We start from the raw sequence: 17,067 nt of genomic DNA, 5'->3' as shown, positions 1-17,067 counted from the left end.
TTTTTTTTTTTTTTTGGCCGTGCAGCTTGTGGGATTCTAGTTCCCCAAACTGGGATTGAACTCAGGCTCCCCCGCAGTGGAATCACAGAGTCCTAACCACTGGACCACACCTACCTCTTTCTGAAATTGTATTCATTTGTTTAGAGGCATTTACTCTTTAATGCCATCTTACAAATCTCTACCATGCTGTAATGTCTGAAATATTTTCTTTAAAGAACTATAATAATGGATTATAGAAACTCCTTAATGGGTATTCCCTCCCCTCCCCTCCCCACTTGCCCCGGCTCTGATTACCTCACACTTTCTCAGCCAATGAGAGAGCCAAGTGTCCTGGACATGCTCTCCTGGGCGTGTCCCACCTGTGTAGTTTTCCCTCCTGTCACCTCTGTTTATGTCATTTATTTTGTGTTCTGGCCCCACCACCTTCCTCAGGACACGGGGATGAGAATGAGAGTGCTACAAATAAGGCAGAATATGACACTGAATGGTAAAATATAAGCTTTACAGCAACTTGAGGACGTGCAAGCAGACACCAGAGTAAAGTGGTGACTAGGGGGTGACTGGTGTGAAGCCCTAGGAGCCGGTGGAGGATGTTATCAACAGCGTGGCAGCCTAGGAACACTCACCAAGGACTTCGAGGCTGGAGATTTCTCATTAACTGCAGGCAATTTGAAAAGAACTGCAAAGGAACACACCATGAGGCCCCCAAATGCAGGGAGCTTGACCCAGCCCACCTACTTGCACCAAAGCAATTCCCTGGACTGGGGAAGGGTGGGCTCCTTCCACTTCTGAATCCTGCGACCCCTCCACTACTTGATGAGAAGATGCCCATGTGTTTTAAACACTGGAGTAGCTCCAGAGTAGCTGGAATGGTGCCTCTGAATGATTAAATGGACAAATGAATATATTCTCAAAGTTTCTGTCTTTGTCCTCCTCCTCCTTCCTTTTCACTAATCCAGATCTTCCTTTATAAGACCCCTTGAGAAGAAAGTATGCAGTCACAGCCATCACAGATTTTCTCTGGATCACTAAATGGACCCTTGGCCACAGATGTGGGAAACAAAACCTGACACTGAGACATTAACCATTAGAAAGAGACAATGCTTTTGGAGTCAGTGGTAGACTTCAAAACCGGTGCATCTACTATGAGAACAAACATTGGCAGGCAGCTATAAACCACAGTAAACAAACTCAATAAAGATGAGACCTCAGCAGCACACACAGTACATTTCACCTGTGTAGCCTGCAATCAAGTACGTGTTGTTGTTGTTTTTATTATTATTATCATTATTATAAATTTTGCCTCTTCTCAATCTGGCCTTCAACCTAAATACTGCAGTAGATTTAGATACACAAAAGCATGAGTAACTCCAATTCCCTCTAAATCCACTCCAAAGAACAAATCCTTTAATATACATTGCAGGTAAAATGCCATCCCCAAGTGAAATAACAGTAATCCAGGGTAAAAGCTCTGTTGGCCTCATAAGCTACTTGGGAAAAAAAAACATTAAAGGTGACTGTCCAACACACAAACCAAATGCTATCACCAGCAAGGCATGGTGAGGTGCCATTAACAACACAATTACCAGGAACTGAAATCAGATTCAGTCCTCTCATCTGTCCCCTCTCAGCACTCGACCCATCCTTTCGGCTCTCCAAGAATTAAAGGGGAAAAGGGAGAGCCAAGAGCAGACACTGGGGCTATTTTAAGAAATAAAAGGATTCAAAAGTTAAGGTGCAACTTCCACTAACACAGTAGCAGATCTCCAAGAAAACCCCCGTGAAAGCTCTCTGTCTATAATATCAACTCAGGTTCCATAGGTAGGATGGAACCTTCCATCTTCCTCTTAGTTGTGTTTCATGTAAATAACTGCCTGCTGCTTCAGCAGTAAACAATCTGAAACTTACAAAGGGAGAGAGGACCAAGTACTCTACTAACCAGCAGAGAGAAGCAAGAGTTCCCAGGGGTGATTCAACTCTCACAAGCATCCTTAAGAACCCCAAGTCCTAACATCCAAGGGCTATTAAGGACCAGACACAAGATCTCATCAACAACCTCTCCAAAACGCCCCATTCTCCTTGCATGGATATGTATTTTCCTTTGACTTGCTTTTGAAAAACAAAGTTTAAAAATGTCAGCTGCAGTACCCCATCTGCTCCTTTCAAGTGTTCCTCACTATTCTCACTACTCAGTCCACACAGCACCACGACCCCTTCCCTTGACACCCATCCTTCCACGTGTCCATAACTAGGCTTCCCAACTGTGAGGGTAGAGTGAGCAGGGAACTTCAAAAAACACCTAAAAGGGGAAAATAATAATAATAATTTAAATAGCGACCTGCCATTTCGAAAGGGGAGAGAGTGTCAAAGGAAAACAAAAAACAAAAAAAACCTAAACTTCCGTCGCAGAGATTGGAGGTTCCCGGCCACCAACTGGGCAGGGGGCTAGCATGCGCGCCGGAAGCCGCCGAGGATAAGTGGCTGGTTTCTGGTGGTGGTGGTGCCTTTAAACGACAAAGTTTTAAATGAACTATGATGTGGGGAGAATTGCTGTGATGGGACCAGATGTAATAGCTCTTTCATCCAGGCGTCAAGCACGCCCCCTCTGCCTCCCGTCCTCAGCCATTCTCCAGGAGTACGGGAAACCGCTAGCAGTCAGGGCCCGGGGACCAGCGCGCTCGCCCACCCGCCGCTCCAGTCCCAGCAGGAGCCAGGGCTCTCCCTCCCTCCCCGCCACTGCGATGCGGTCCCGGGGTGCGGTGGCGGCGCGCTGAGGGGAGCGGGGACCTGGGAAGGGCCCGGGTGCCGAGGCGGCCCCGGCTTGCCGGCGGCCCGATCGCGCGCGCACACACTCACACTCACAACAAGCGGCGCGCAGGGAGGGGCGGGCGGCCGGCGCGTTACCTGTTCTGCCAGCCCTGGAGGAGGTTGGTGTATTTGCTGAGCACGCCCTCGAGCGCCGGCTCCCTCCGCCGGCCGCTTCCCCCGCACGGGCTAGCGGCCACCGAGCCCGGGCTACTGCGGCTGCCCCCGCCGCCCAGCCCGGCGGCCGCCGACCGACCGGAGACCCCCCGGCCCGCTAGGGAGCAGGAGGGCGAGGAGCCCGCCGAGGTGGCGCGGCTGCTGCTGCGGCTGCTGCTGTTGCTGCCCCCGCCGCCGTCTGCGCCCTGGGCCGCCCTCTCCATGGTTCGCGCGCGCCTGGGACGCGGGTGCCCGCAGCGGTGGCGACCCCGGCGCTGGAGCTCCTGGCGCGGCGGCGGCTACAGCTCCGGGCACCCGGGCCGCGCGTGGCTGCTCCAAATCCCCGGGAAACGCCTGACTCATACAGGAGGAAGAGGAGGAGGAGGCAAAGAAGAGCTGGGAAGGAAGCCAACGGGGCTGGATGCAGCTGCGGCCGCCCCTCCTCCGGCCGCGGCCCGGGCCCCGGCCCCTCCCTCCGCACTAGTTTCCCCGGCAAGTTCGGAGCGGGTGGCCGGTTCGGCAAGCCCTCCTCCGGTTCCTCCTCCTTTGCTTTCCAGTCCCCGCGGCCGCTCAGGCCCAGGGCTCGGGGCGCTCCCAGCGCCAATGCGCAGGGTGGGCACGCCCGGAATCCACACCCTGCCGCCCCCTCTCGGATGGGAAGGTGCGAAAGGGAATCTCCGCGCGTCACTCCCCCACCCCCACCCACCTCGGGACCTGGAGGGAGGGGCGGTCCCACCCACCGGGTCCACCCGGATATGGACCCGCCCGGCCTAACGCCGGCTCACGCGCACACTCTTCTCCGTCTTCCGCACTGAGCCTGGCCCGGACACACGTACACGGTCACCTGGACATCGACCTCACTGGCCGAGCCAAGAAACAGGGCAGGGAGGTTCTCCGGGCTCTCCTGTGCGTCTGGGAGGGGAGGGCAGAGAGCGTTCCCGGGGCATTTTCAGCCAGCGGAGTTATGGCACAGTGGACACCAGGGCCGGGACCGGAGGCAAGAGAACTCGGGTTCCTGCGAGTGCCTCCTTAAATTGAGCGTCCTAGGCGCCGCACTGACTTCACCCTAATCCCCACCCTGATGGACACACGTAAACCTGGCAAATCCAACCCTACCTGGTGTTATCAGACAGCACGAAGCACCTGGGAACCAGAGGCTCCGAAATGGGTAAGACTGCACTTAAGGCAGGAGAAATCACAGATACTTACAAACAGAACGAAGTATTCTATTGGCTGTAACTTCTGCTCCCCACCCCCACCTCCACCACCACCACCACCACCACCACCCGCCCCAAGGTACACGGAGCTGCAGCTGGGTTTCTAAATCTAAAGCTGTTTTTGCTCTTCCGCAGAAGTAGATGGGTTACACTTTCTCCACTGCACTCATCATTTTTGTGCATATAAATATCCGGTGCAATCTGGAAGTTTCCAAAATTACCTGGAAAATAGCTTTGAGGATCTCACACTCTCCCCAACACACACAAGAAAACAAAAACAAATATTGATAGATGATCCCCATCTACAAACCCATAAAGCAGATAAATAATTCAACAGTTAAAAAATTACTAAATGAAATAGAGTCGGCTTTCATGGGGACAGTTCCCCCAGCCCGACTCCTTTCTAGCTCCATATCCTTCCAGGAAGCTTTCAAAGGTGGGTTAGCTCTAGAAATTTTCATGGAGAAGCTTCTGGAGCTGATGAGAGTTGGTTGTGCCCTGAATAAATTACAATCCCAAGTTCCCACACAGTGTAAAAAGAGAAAAATTCTCAAGAGACTGCATGGTAGAAAAGACCAACTTTGAAGCCAGACAGAGCTGAGTTCTAATCTATGACCTTGATCACGTTACCTCTTTTAGCCTTAGTTTTCTCACCTGCAAAATGGGACTGATGATACTACTGGCTGGGATGAACTATGTGAGAATGTTTATTTGTTCAAAATACTTACCGCCTCTTCCCCTGGGAGGACTGTTCTCCCTCCACATGACCCTCAGGCCCGGCCATGGAATTCTTTTGGCCAGTGGACTGTGAACAGATATAATAGATGCTATGTCCAAACATAAGTCTAAGATTCATCACACGGTTCCACCATCTTTCTCTTCCTTCTGCCAGGTGAGCAGCATGTCTCAGATCAGGGCTGTCCTTCAGCTTGGGTCCTGGAGTGAGAAGACGTGTGACAGAGCTGAAGCCAGTTAGCGTTGGCCATGCCACATGCACAAAATCTTTGCCGCTGAGATTTTAGGAACCATTTTGTCCCACAGCATAACTTTCCTTGAGCCAGCTGGTAAGTGTGTGAGTGATCTTGAAGCCCTTCATTGGCATGAGGACTGGGAGGTGGGCACATACTGAACAATAACCGTCAGTCATTATATGCCCACACAGCACCCCTCGTGGGGGCCTGCCACCTGCAGGTCCGGCTAAAAGTGGGGAGGTGCCATCATCTTATTTCATATTATCGAACCTCTACCACCTACCCAGCCCACCTGTGACTGGATGAGCAAGCCCAGGAAATTCTCACCTTGGACTAAAAAATTGAGACCCTTGAGATAGTCTAGTTGAAGGGGGAGGGGCTACACTGAAAGGACTAGTCAAGGTCAGAGTCCTAGTCTGTTCAGCCTGCTGTAACAAAATACCACAGACTGGGAGCCTGTAAGCAACAAAAATTTCTCTCTCACAAATCTGGAGGCTGGAAGTCCAAGATCATGGTGCCGGCATGTTCAGGTTCTGGTGAGAACCCTCTTCCAAGCCTCAGACTTCTCACTGTGTCCTCATGTGGCAGAAGGGTCTTGGGAGCTCTGTGGGGTCTCTTTTATAAGAGCACTAACCCCACCCTCATGAACTAAGCACTTCTCAAAGGCCCCACCTCCTAATACCATCACATTGGGCATTAGGATTTCAACATAGGAATTGGGTGGATATTGATAAAGGATTCAAAACCCTTTGCCAAAAAGAAGAAGAAAAAAATTTTTTCCAATGCATTGTGGCCTTGTATTACTTCATATAATGCTTTAATGACTCTGCTGCAGACAGTGTAGGAATTTTATAGGGAAAGTGAGTAATTTGATCAAGTCACAAAAAAAAAACAAATGAGATATCATAACTCTAATTTTCCTGCATCCCAGTCATGGTAGTAATTTATGTCAAATACACTTATGTAGAACATGATTGAGGGAGTTTCTCAGAAACTGTGGTTGACAAATATTCGGACCATAGAAGCCAGGGTGGAGTGAGAGCAAGCCAGCTGTGTGGGATCAGAAATGGCCAAAGAGGCAAGTCAGTAGCAAGAGGTGCATGGAGCAGATGTGATTCAAGAAGAGGCAAGACCATGACAGAGAGAGGAGCACACGTGTCCCCACTCTTCCCCGCCTCTTCACCAGGCTTGTGCTTCTCACCCATGGAATTGGGTTTTTTGTTGTTGTTGTTGTTTGTTTTTTTAAATGAAGTATAGTCAATTTACAATGTTGTGTTAGTTTCAGGTGTACAGCAAAGTGATTCAGTTTTATATATATATATACTTATTCTTTTCCATTATGGTTTATTACAGGATATTGAATATAGTTCCCTGTGCTATACAATAAGACCTTGTTGTTTACCTATTTTGCTTTGTTTTTTTTTTTTGTGTGTGGTACTGTTTTGTTTTTTGTGGTACGCGGGCCTCTCACCGTTGTGGCCTCTCCCGTTGCGGAGCACAGGCTCCGGACGCGCAGGCTCAGCGGCCATGGCTCACGGGCCCAGCCGCTCCGCGGCATGTGGGATCTTCCCGGACTGGGGCACGAACCCGTGTCCCCTGCATCGGCAGGCGGACTCGCAACCACTGCGCCACCAGGGAAGCCCTACCTATTTTATATATAGTAGTTTGTATCTGCTAATCCCAAACTCCTAATTTATCCCTCCCCCACCCCCTTTCCCCTTTGGTAGCCATAAGTTTTTTATGTCTGTGAGTCTGTTTCTGTTTCATAAATAGGTTCATTTGTATCATATTTTAGATTCCACATATAAGTGATATCATACGATGTTTGTCTTTCTCTGTCTGACTTACCTCACTTAGTAATAATAATCTCTAGGTCCATCAATGTTGCTGCAAATGGCATTATTTTATTCTTTTTATGGCTGAGTAATATTCCATGGTATATCTGTACCACATCTTCATCCATTCATCTGTTAATGGACATTTAGGTTGCTTCCAGGTCTTGGCTATTGTAAATAGTGCTGCTGTGAACATTGGGGTGCATGTATCTTTTCGAATTAGAGTTTTCTCCAGAAATATGCCCAGGAGTGGGATTGCTGGATCACTGGAGTTTTAAATTTAAAGTCACTTTTTCTAGAAAGCTTTCCTTGACCCACTGTAGAATAGCAAGTGAAGAAAAGATATCTGCAGAATTCTCTTCATGTTGGAAAAACAATTTGAGAACAAAAGACATAATAAATGGCAAAAATATTTGTAAAACATACATGCCCAGAACAAGGACTTATTTCCTTAACTCACCCAGATTGCATAAATCATTAAGAAAAATACAAGTGTAAGTAGAATGACTGAAAATCTAACAGCCCTCTTGGACCACGTGAAGACTTTGTGAGTGGAAGCCATACATAATTGGAACAAAAGAACAAACACACCACACCTCTTCAAATAATGGGCAGAAACAGTCACCCCGAGTAGGGAGCTGACTACCACAGTTTCTCCACATGGACCCAGAGAGCTGGTCTGGAGTTTCCAGTAACTGTTTCCGGAACCCCCTCTTCTAGCTGGGACTGTCATTCTTGTCAATGGCACATAAAGTCTTAAGAGGATGTTCATGGACCAGCAAGAGTAAATAGTACTAGAAATTAACACAACATTGTAAATCAACTATACTTCAATAAAATAATTTTTTTTATCTTTGTGTTCTGAATTCACAGCATTTCATTTATTTTTATTTATTTATTTACATTTTGGGCTGCATTGGGTCTTTGCTGCGCGCAGGCTTTCTCTAGTTGCGGCGAGTGAGGGCTACTCTTTGTTGCGGTGTGCAGGCTTCTCATTGCAGTGGCTTCCCTTGTTGCAGAGCACAGGCTCTAGGCACGTGGGCTTCAGTAGTTGTGGCACGCAGGCTCAGTAGTTGTGGCTCGCGGGCTCTAGAGCACAGGCTCAGTAGTTGTGGTGCACGGGCTTAATTGCTCTGCGGCATCTGGGATCTTCCCAGACCAGGGCTCGAACACCCGTCCCCTGCATTGGCACGCAGATTCTTAACCACCAGGGAAGTCCCAAAATAAATTTTAGAAAAAGTAATTAGTCACTGACATGGTTGGCCAGATGCCATACATGAAGCCACAAGTGGAGAGAAGTTTGTCACAAGCAGATCACCCTCTGTTTCAACTTGGTCACATTTGTGTTAGAAACAACTGATCTAATGTGTTCTCCATCCCAAATAATAACAATCATAGCTAATATTTATTGAGCACTTACTATGTGCCAGGCACTGTGCCAAGTGTTTTATACATAGTAACTCGTTTAATCTTTACAACAACCACATGAGCTGTGTACTGTTCCTGTTCCTATTTTACAGGTGGAGAAAAACTGAATCAAAGAAATGTTCAGCAAAAATAGGGCAAGATGTAAAAAATTTTATTCTTGTTCTACAAGGAAAAATAGAAATTTATTTTAGGGCTTCCCTGATGGCGCAGTGGTTAAGAATCCTCCTGCCAGTGCAGGGGACACAGGTTCGAGCCCTGGTCCGGGAAGATCCCACATGCCGTGGAGCAACGAAGCCCGTGCGCCGCAACTACTGAGCCTGTGCTCTAGAGCCCGCGAGCCACAACTACTGAGCCCGCGTGCCACAACTACTGAAGCCCGTGTGCCTAGAGCCTGTGCTCTGCAACGAAGCAAAGCCACCACAGTGAGAAGCCCGCGCACCTCAACGAAGAGGAGCCCCTTCTCGCTGCAACTAGAGAAAGCCCGCGCAGCAACGAAGACCCAACGCAGCCAAAAATAAATAAATAAATTTACTAAAAAGAAAAATTTATATTTCAGAAAAAAAAGTTAAGCAACATCCCCTGTATAATGGAAAAGGATCTAAAAAAGAAATATATGTATATACATACACATATATGTATAACCGAATCACTTTGCTGTACACCTGAAACTAACACAACATTGTAAATCAACTATATTTCAATAAAAATTTTTTTAAATAAAAAAAATTTTAAGGAGCTTCCCTGGCGGTCCAGTAGTTAAGACTCTATGCTTTCAATGCAGGGGGCATGGGTTCGATCCCTGGTCAGGGAACTAAGATCCCACATGCCACACAGTGCAGCCAAAAAAATTTTTCTTAATTAAATATATTTATAATATCTGGCTTAAACCACTTAAAAAAAAAAAGCAGCCTCCCCGCCAAACCCTGCTGGAGCTAGATTTTAAACTCAGGCAGTTTGGCTAGTGAGCCTGAGTTCTTTACCACTAAACTGTTCCACTTGCTTCATAATGGATTCAGTCTTCTTCTAATGAAACCACTGAAAGTACAGCTCAGTGCCTGGAATTCCATTTCTTGTTACACTTTTGTTCATGTAGGAATTGATTCTCCCATCACCACTGGGAGAGAAGCAGGGCAGGAGCTTGGGCCCCTAGCATCCAGCCACAGGGCCTGCACGCCATAATCCTCAATAAATGTTTACTGTTTGATGAATGAAGTGCAGTTTTACTGGGGAAGAAACAGAAACTCAGAAAGGAGAAGCCAATACTAAACCTGAACTCAGGTCTTCTGACGCCAAGTCCAATGTTCTTACAAATTCACTGCCTGGACTTCAGCAGCAGTATGTACTCGCAACTTTACCGGCCGCTGGGAAGATGGAAACACCACAGTGGGAGTAGGGACAGCCCATCACCCTGTGAACTAGCAGCTCCATCAGGACCGCCCTGAGGGTTATATCCAGGAAAATCAAATTACTGCAATGGTCATATGCAACTTCGCAATACAGCCATATATACATTATATTGACATTTTTCCAAAATGGAAATTATGTCATGTTTTGATGATTAATTTATTTAAATGGATGATCATTTGTAAAGATTCATATACACAAAGATACAGTGTACAATAGAAAGTGAAATATATTTGTAACACCTCCCCAGAGGAAACCACTGTTAATAAGTTATGTGTATGTTCTTCCAGACATTTTTCTATGCAGAAATATAGTTACAGATTATCTTATTCAAAAACAGGTTCAGGGCTTCCCTGGTGGCACAGTGGTTGAGGGTCCGCCTACTGATGCAGGGGACACGGGTTCATGCCCCGGTCCGGGAAGATCCCACGTGCCGCGGAGCGGCTGGGCCCATGAGCCATGGCCGCTGAGCCTGCGCGTCCGGAGCCTGTGCTCCGCAACGAGAGAGGCCACAGCGGTGAGAGGCCCGCGTGCCGCAAAAACAAAAAACATGGCTCATGTATTACAAAATTCTCCCAGAAAGTGTGAATCAGTTTTCACTCTGCTGATCCTGTCTGGGTCTCCTCGCATGTTTGAGCGATGGCTGAATGGTCTAGGTTGGCCTTGGCTGGGACAGCTGGGCTCTTCCTCCTCACCAGGATCTCTCATCCTCCTGGACCCTCACCTCAGCTTGTTCTCAGGGCACTGAGAGGGTTCCAGAAAGAACCAAAGGCATGCAAAGCCTCTTGAAGCCTTGTCTAGGGACTGGCGCAGGGTCACTTCTGCCACATTTCAACAAAGGTGCTGACTTTCCAAGATACCCAGGGAGGGGTCAACACGGTAGTGTTCTGGGTTCCCATGGTAACTTAAGGGAAAACTCCACAATATCCAGAGCCCTTGAGGTCCTGCACATGAACAAGGAAGACATTTTCAAATTCCTTGCAGCAGGAACACACGGAAGCTGTTCTTCCACAGACTCTTAGACAGAAAATGGACAAAATGTGGTTGGAAAATAAAGTTTCTTTAAAGACAACAACAACCAAAAAAAAACCCACAAAAAAACAGTGCTGGAACAATTGGACATTTATATGCAAAAAAGTAAAAAATCCATACTTCACACTTTATTCAAAAATGACCTCAAGGGCTTCCCTGGTGGTGCAGTGGTTGAGAGTCCGCCTGCCGATGAGGGGACACGGGTTCGTGCCCCGGTCCAGGAAGATCCCACATGCCGCAGAGTGGCTGGGCCCGTGAGCCGTGGCCACTGAGCCTGCGCGTCCGGAGCCTGTGCTCCGCGACGGGAGGGGCCACAGCAGTGAGAGGCCCGCGTACCGCAAAAAAAAAAAAAAAAAAAAAGACCTCAAAAGGAATCAAAAACTAAAAGGTGAAAGAAAAATATTCACTTTTAAAAGAAAGCATAGGAGAAATCTTTATGAACTGGGGTTAGGAAAACAGAGTACCTCTTGTGAAGAGGGAAGTTTGACTGGGAGGCAAAACCAAGGGTTTGGAGAGGGAGTCAAGGACCACGGGAGAATTACTCCCAGGTCTTGAGATGCAATCAAGGGACTCGAAAGAGGATTACAACTTGTTGACTGGATTTTAGAATCACCGTGGACTACTGATTCCTTCCTGCTTCCCGTTTCCCCCTTTTTGAACAGGAATATCAGAGCGGCTATCCTGTGTCTGTGTCTGTTGACCACTGTCTGTTGACGGGGGGAGGGGGCAGACAGCCTTTCTTCAGTTTCACAGGTTGCAGGAATGAACTCAAGGAGCTGATCTTAAATAGCTACCCCTGAGCATCCTCTCCTCTCCTGGACTCAGCTTAGAGGACGTGATTCTGACTTCAAGCTGGTGCAGTGATGGGAGGAGACTCTTAGTGGCCCTTGAGTGGACTACTGTGCTTTGCATGTGGGAGGGATATAAATAATTTGTGGCCAGACTATAGTGGTTTCAAAGATATGTCTACAAATTCTGTGATACTTTCTCAAGAGGTGGAGCTTAATTCCTCTCCCCTTGAGTGTGGAATAGACTTGGTGACCCACTTCTAGTGAAGAGAACATTGGCAGAAGTAATGAGACATCATGTCTGAGGTTATGTTATAAAAAGACAATGGTTTCTGTCTTAGGTGAATGTTCTTTCTGTTTCTGTCTCTCATCATTCACACTAGGGAAGTCAGCTGCCATGTCATAAGGACACCCAGGCAGCCTACAGAGAGGAATTAAAGCATGCCAGCCACTATGTGAGTCATCTTGGAAGCAGGTTTTCAGAGGCCAGCTGACCGCCACATGAGTGACCTTGGAAGCAGGTCCACCCCAGTCAAGCCTCAGGATGAGTGCAGCCCTGACAGACAGCTTGGCTGCAACCTCATGAGAGACCCTGAGGCAGAACCACCCAGCTAAGCTGCTTCCAGATTCCCAACCTTCAGAAGCTGTGAGACAGTGTTTCTGTTTTAAGCCACTAAATTTGGGATAATTTTTTACTCAGCAGTAATTAACTAATACAGATGGATACCTTGAAAGTTGTCATTTTTAATTTTTATCTCTTTGTTTCCTTTTCACTACCCTTGACCAAATTTTCATATCCTGAGGATATGAAGCAGGGAAAATAAAATAACTCAGGGCAGGTTAAAATAAAAATGATATATCAATGTGGTACTGGCAAAAGCATAGACACATAGAAAAATGGAACAGAATAGAAAATCTAGAAATAGTTCTACAGAATAGCCAATTGACTTTTGATAGAAGTGCAAACACAATTCAATGGAGCTCTCTGTATTAGTTTCCTGTTTCTGCTGTAAACTAGTACCATAAACTTGGTGGCTTAAAACAATACAAATTTATTATAATTTATTATCTTACAGTTCTGGCAGTCAGAAATTCAAAAATGGGTCTTACAGGCTATAATCAAAGTATTAGCAGGCAGTACAGTATTTTTTCTGAAGGCTCTAGGGGAGAGACAGTTTCCTGCCTTCTCCAGCTTCTAGGGACACCTGCATCCCTTGGCCCCTCATGGCCCCTCCAGCAATGGCATCACCCCAACTTCTGCTTCTATCATTTCATTTCCTTCCGATTCTGACCCTCCTGTGTCCCTCTTACAAGAATTCTTGTGATTACATTGAGCCTACATGGGTGATTTTTTCAACAAATGATGCTAGAACAACTGGACATTCATATGCAAAAAAAAATACGAACCTTACCTACACCTTATACAAAAATTAACTCAAAATGAATCATAAACCAAGATGTGGGAGATAAAACTCTTAAACTTTAGGAAGAAAACATAGGAGAAAGCTTTATGAACTTGGATGAGGGAAATAGTTCTCAGACACTACAACAAAAGCATAATATATTGTTAAAAAATTGAAAATTTGACATTATCAAAATTAAAAAATTTTTGCTCTGCAAAGACACTGACAAGAGAATGAAAAGACAAGCCACAGGCTGAGGAAAATATTTACAAGTCACATACCTGACAAAGGACTTGTCCCCAGAATATGTAAAGAACTCTAAAAATGTAGAACTAAGAAAATAAACAACATTATTTTTTTAATGGTGAAAGTTTTAAATAATCATCAAATGTGATATACAGATGACAAATAAGTACATGAAGAGATGCTCAACATCTTTAGTCATTGGGGAAATACAAATTAAAACTACAATGATATACTACCTACCTATTGGTATGGCTAAACACACACACACACACACACACAAACACACACACCCCACAAAAAACTAATGATACCACATGCTAGTGAAGACTTAGAGTAACTGGAACGCTTATACATTGCTGGTGAGAATGCAAACTAGGACGGCCACTTTGGGAAACTTTTTGGCAGTTTTTTCTAAAGTTAAACATACACTTACCAAGTGAATAAGACAGAGAAAGACAAAGACTATGATTTCACTCATATGTGTAGTAAAAGAAATTTTCACATATGGAGATATAAGAAGTTATTCTGGCTTATACATGAATGCACTTGAATTTCATGCTAAAACAGCCTGTTTGTGGCTTATCAAACATACATTGTACATCTCCTTTAATTATTAAGGAAAAGGGCACATTGACCAGAAGTCAAGAATGTCCATGTTAAAAATAAAGATTAAATGCCTCCCTTGGTGGGACACCAATGTTGGTCCTCCTCTGGCAATAAGACTCCTTTCTCAGGTGCCAAGGCCACGCTGACTTGCTGTGTACGTGCTGATCTATTTTTTGAAACCTTGAAGGAATGTTTCCCTGACTTGTTTGATGTTCTTTGTTCTGACAAGACATAAAACTGTGCAGCGTCTGTCTTCAGGGCTATAGTCCTCAGTTTGGCTCAAATAAAACTCTTTTCTATTCCTTTTATAGATTGTTTATTGGTTATTTTCATCAACATGTGGAATATAAAAAACTAACAAGCAAACAACAAGGTCCTACTGTATAGCACAGAGAACTATATACAATATCCTATGATAAACCATAACGGAAACGATTATTTTAAAGAAGAATGTTCATATATATATATATGTATAACTGAATCACTTTGCTGTAAGCAGAAATTAACACAACATTGTAAATAAACTATACTTCAATAAAAATATTGATAAAAAACAAACAAACAAAACAAAATAAATGAACAAACCAAACAAAAACAAACACAAAGATACAGAGAACAGAGTAGTAGCTACCACAGGAGGAGGGGCCGGGAGGGAGGGTGAAATGGGTAGACGGGATGGAAACCAAATTTTTGGATGTGAGCACATTGTAGGGTATACAGAAGTAGAAATATAATGTTGCACACATGAAACTTATATAATGTTATAAATCTATGTTACCCCAATTAAAAATAAATACAAGTGAAAGAACAACAACAACGACAGCAACAACAAATACAACCCCGTTATCCCACTTTGGATGTTTATCTAAATGTAACAAAAGTCTATGTTCACAATAAAACCTCTAGAAGAATGTTTATTGCTGCTTTATTCATAATCATCAAAATGTGGAAACAACCCAAGTATCCCTCAACTGGGGAATGAACTGAAAACAAAACAAAACATACATTCATACAACGGACAACTACTCAGCAATAAGAGAGAGCAAACTGTTGATCCCTGCAACAGCACAAGTAAATCTTGAATGCATTATGCTAAGAAAAAGAAGCCAGACTGAAGCACATACTATGTGATCCCATTTATAGGACACTCTGGAAAAGGCAAAAGTACAGGGACAAGGAACAGATCCGTGGTTGCCGAGAGGTAAGGGTGAAGCCAGGGTCTGACTACAGAGTCAGCTGGAGAGGATTTTTTGTAGTGGGTTGGGGTGATGGACCTGCTCTGTAGGAGGATTATGGCCGTGGTTATAAGGACTCTGTCCACTTGTCAAAACTCATAGACTGTCCACCAAAAAAGAGTGAATTTTATTAAATATAAAAATTTTAAACAAATTTTTAAAAAGAAGGAAAAAAGATATATGAGGTCAAGTGCCAGGTTACCTTCATGTTAGGGAATGGGTTCCCTATGTCAGGGAACAGAAGGACGAATAGATGCAAGGACGGATGGATGCATGCATGGATGCATGGAAGGAAGGATGGATAAATGTCTGCCTACCTGCATTCTTATCATCACCTGCTCAAATCTTTAGGTTTCCCAGGTGATATTACTCAGACCTTTTTATTTACTGATTGATTGATATTACTCAGACCTTTTAATTAATTAATTAATTAATTAATTAATTTATTTATGGCTACACTGGGTCTTCTTTGCTGCATGCAGGCTTTCTCTAGATGCGGCTAGTGGGGGCTACTCTTCGTTGCGGTGCATGGGCTTCTCATTGCGGTGGCTTCTCTGTTGCAGAGCACGGGCTCTAGGCGCAGGGGCTCAGTAGTTGTGGCTTGTGGGCTCTAGAGTGCAGGCTCAGTAGTTGTGGCGCATGGGCTTAGTTGCTCCGCGGCATGTAGGATCTTCCTGGACCAGGGATCGAACCCGTGTCCCCTGCATTGGCAGGTGGATTCTTAACCACTGTGCTACCAGGGAAGCCCTACTCAGACCTTTTAGGAAGGAATGCCAGTGTCTTTTCTATAACTATCCTCCGTTTACATTTCAGTGAGTGTCTGAGTCTAAATGAGACACCAAATGTGAAAATTCTTTATAAACTAAAAGCATAATATGAATGTCAGCTGTGCTACTGCTAAAGGAAGAAACAATCTAGACATTCATTTGTTCTGCAACAATGTTGAGGCTCCTGAAAGACCACAAAACAAATACCCCAGCTTAAAAAATCCATAGAAAACCCCCGTCCAAAGATGCAGTGAAATACACGTGCAGTGAATGCTTAAGGTACCTGTGGTACAAAGCCACCACTAATGACCATCCACGACATGTCCCCTTCCCAACTCGACACCCGACAAATGCTCTATGAAAGACTGGAAAGAGAAGATGAAACCAATCTCAGAATTTTCCTGAAAAGGAAAATGAAACCCAGAAAGAGGAAGAGACGTCCCCAGGGTCACACTGTGAGCTGGTGGTAGAGCTGGAGCCCCAGTCTCGTGCTGAATGTTCTTCACAGGAGTCCACTTCAATTCAGTTTTAAGTGGTCTGCACAATAGTTATGCCAACTTCCCAGTGGCTGAGCCCATATAACCAGACTGGCAGATTACTGAAATAGGCAAAATATTCCAGAGACATAAAAATGAGAAAAAAAAAATGTAGCATTCCTACAAAGAAAAACATCTGTCCAAGGAAACCTTTTAAATTTAACTGAGAATTGTAACATTCTTTTTGCTGCAATCTGCTGGGGAGGACTGTGATTTCTCTCTGCCCTCCCATGCAAGAGAACAACGACATGATTGTGGGTTCTTTTACTTGGAGGGTTTCTCAACCTCTACATATGAGCCAACCTATGCTCTGATATGAAGAATTTTTTTAAGATATAAATTTCCAAGGAAGAAAGGGGGTTCGTGGACCTTAAGGCTTTTATCCACAGATCTAAGAATTGGTTTTCCTAAAGTTTAGAAAGAGAACAGACCACTCTACTGGAAATCTATGATGTATCTTTGTACTACCCAGTCAAGGGAAAGAGAGGAATTCCAGAGACAAGCAACTGCCATGTATTGAAGTTTATTTTTGGATTAATCCTAACACTCGGGTCAATTTCTGTAGTTTGAAACTACTGAAGAAAGAATACAAACTTTCCTGAAGCAAAAGACCAAAAAGCAGTAAATAGAGAGATCCC

At 45.1% G+C, this 17,067-nt stretch overlaps 1 protein-coding gene across 6 annotated transcripts in view; it reads right to left on the bottom strand.

Moving 5' to 3' along the window:
• Positions 1-17,067, bottom strand: part of OSBPL10 (oxysterol binding protein like 10) — a 373,396-nt gene that overhangs the window by 280,665 nt on the left and 75,664 nt on the right. The window contains exons 1-2 of one of the 6 annotated variants that reach the window (XM_032647862.1): positions 9,681-9,769; positions 4,907-5,114 (exon numbers count right to left, since the gene is read on the bottom strand). In XM_032647862.1, the coding sequence (XP_032503753.1) occupies positions 4,907-5,034 (128 nt within the window). In that variant the 5' untranslated portion in view covers positions 5,035-5,114; positions 9,681-9,769. Of the gene's footprint in view, positions 1-2,862; positions 3,630-3,797; positions 4,093-4,906; positions 5,115-6,997; positions 7,013-9,680; positions 9,770-17,067 lie in introns of those variants that run through there. The other 5 variants (XM_032647863.1, XM_032647860.1, XM_032647865.1 and 2 more) reach the window with 5 other exon arrangements.

The sequence above is a fragment of the Phocoena sinus genome, chromosome 11 (genome assembly GCF_008692025.1).
Source record: "Phocoena sinus isolate mPhoSin1 chromosome 11, mPhoSin1.pri, whole genome shotgun sequence".
Classification (NCBI taxonomy): Eukaryota; Metazoa; Chordata; class Mammalia; order Artiodactyla; family Phocoenidae; genus Phocoena; species Phocoena sinus.
This window is presented reverse-complemented; position numbering and strand designations above follow the sequence as displayed.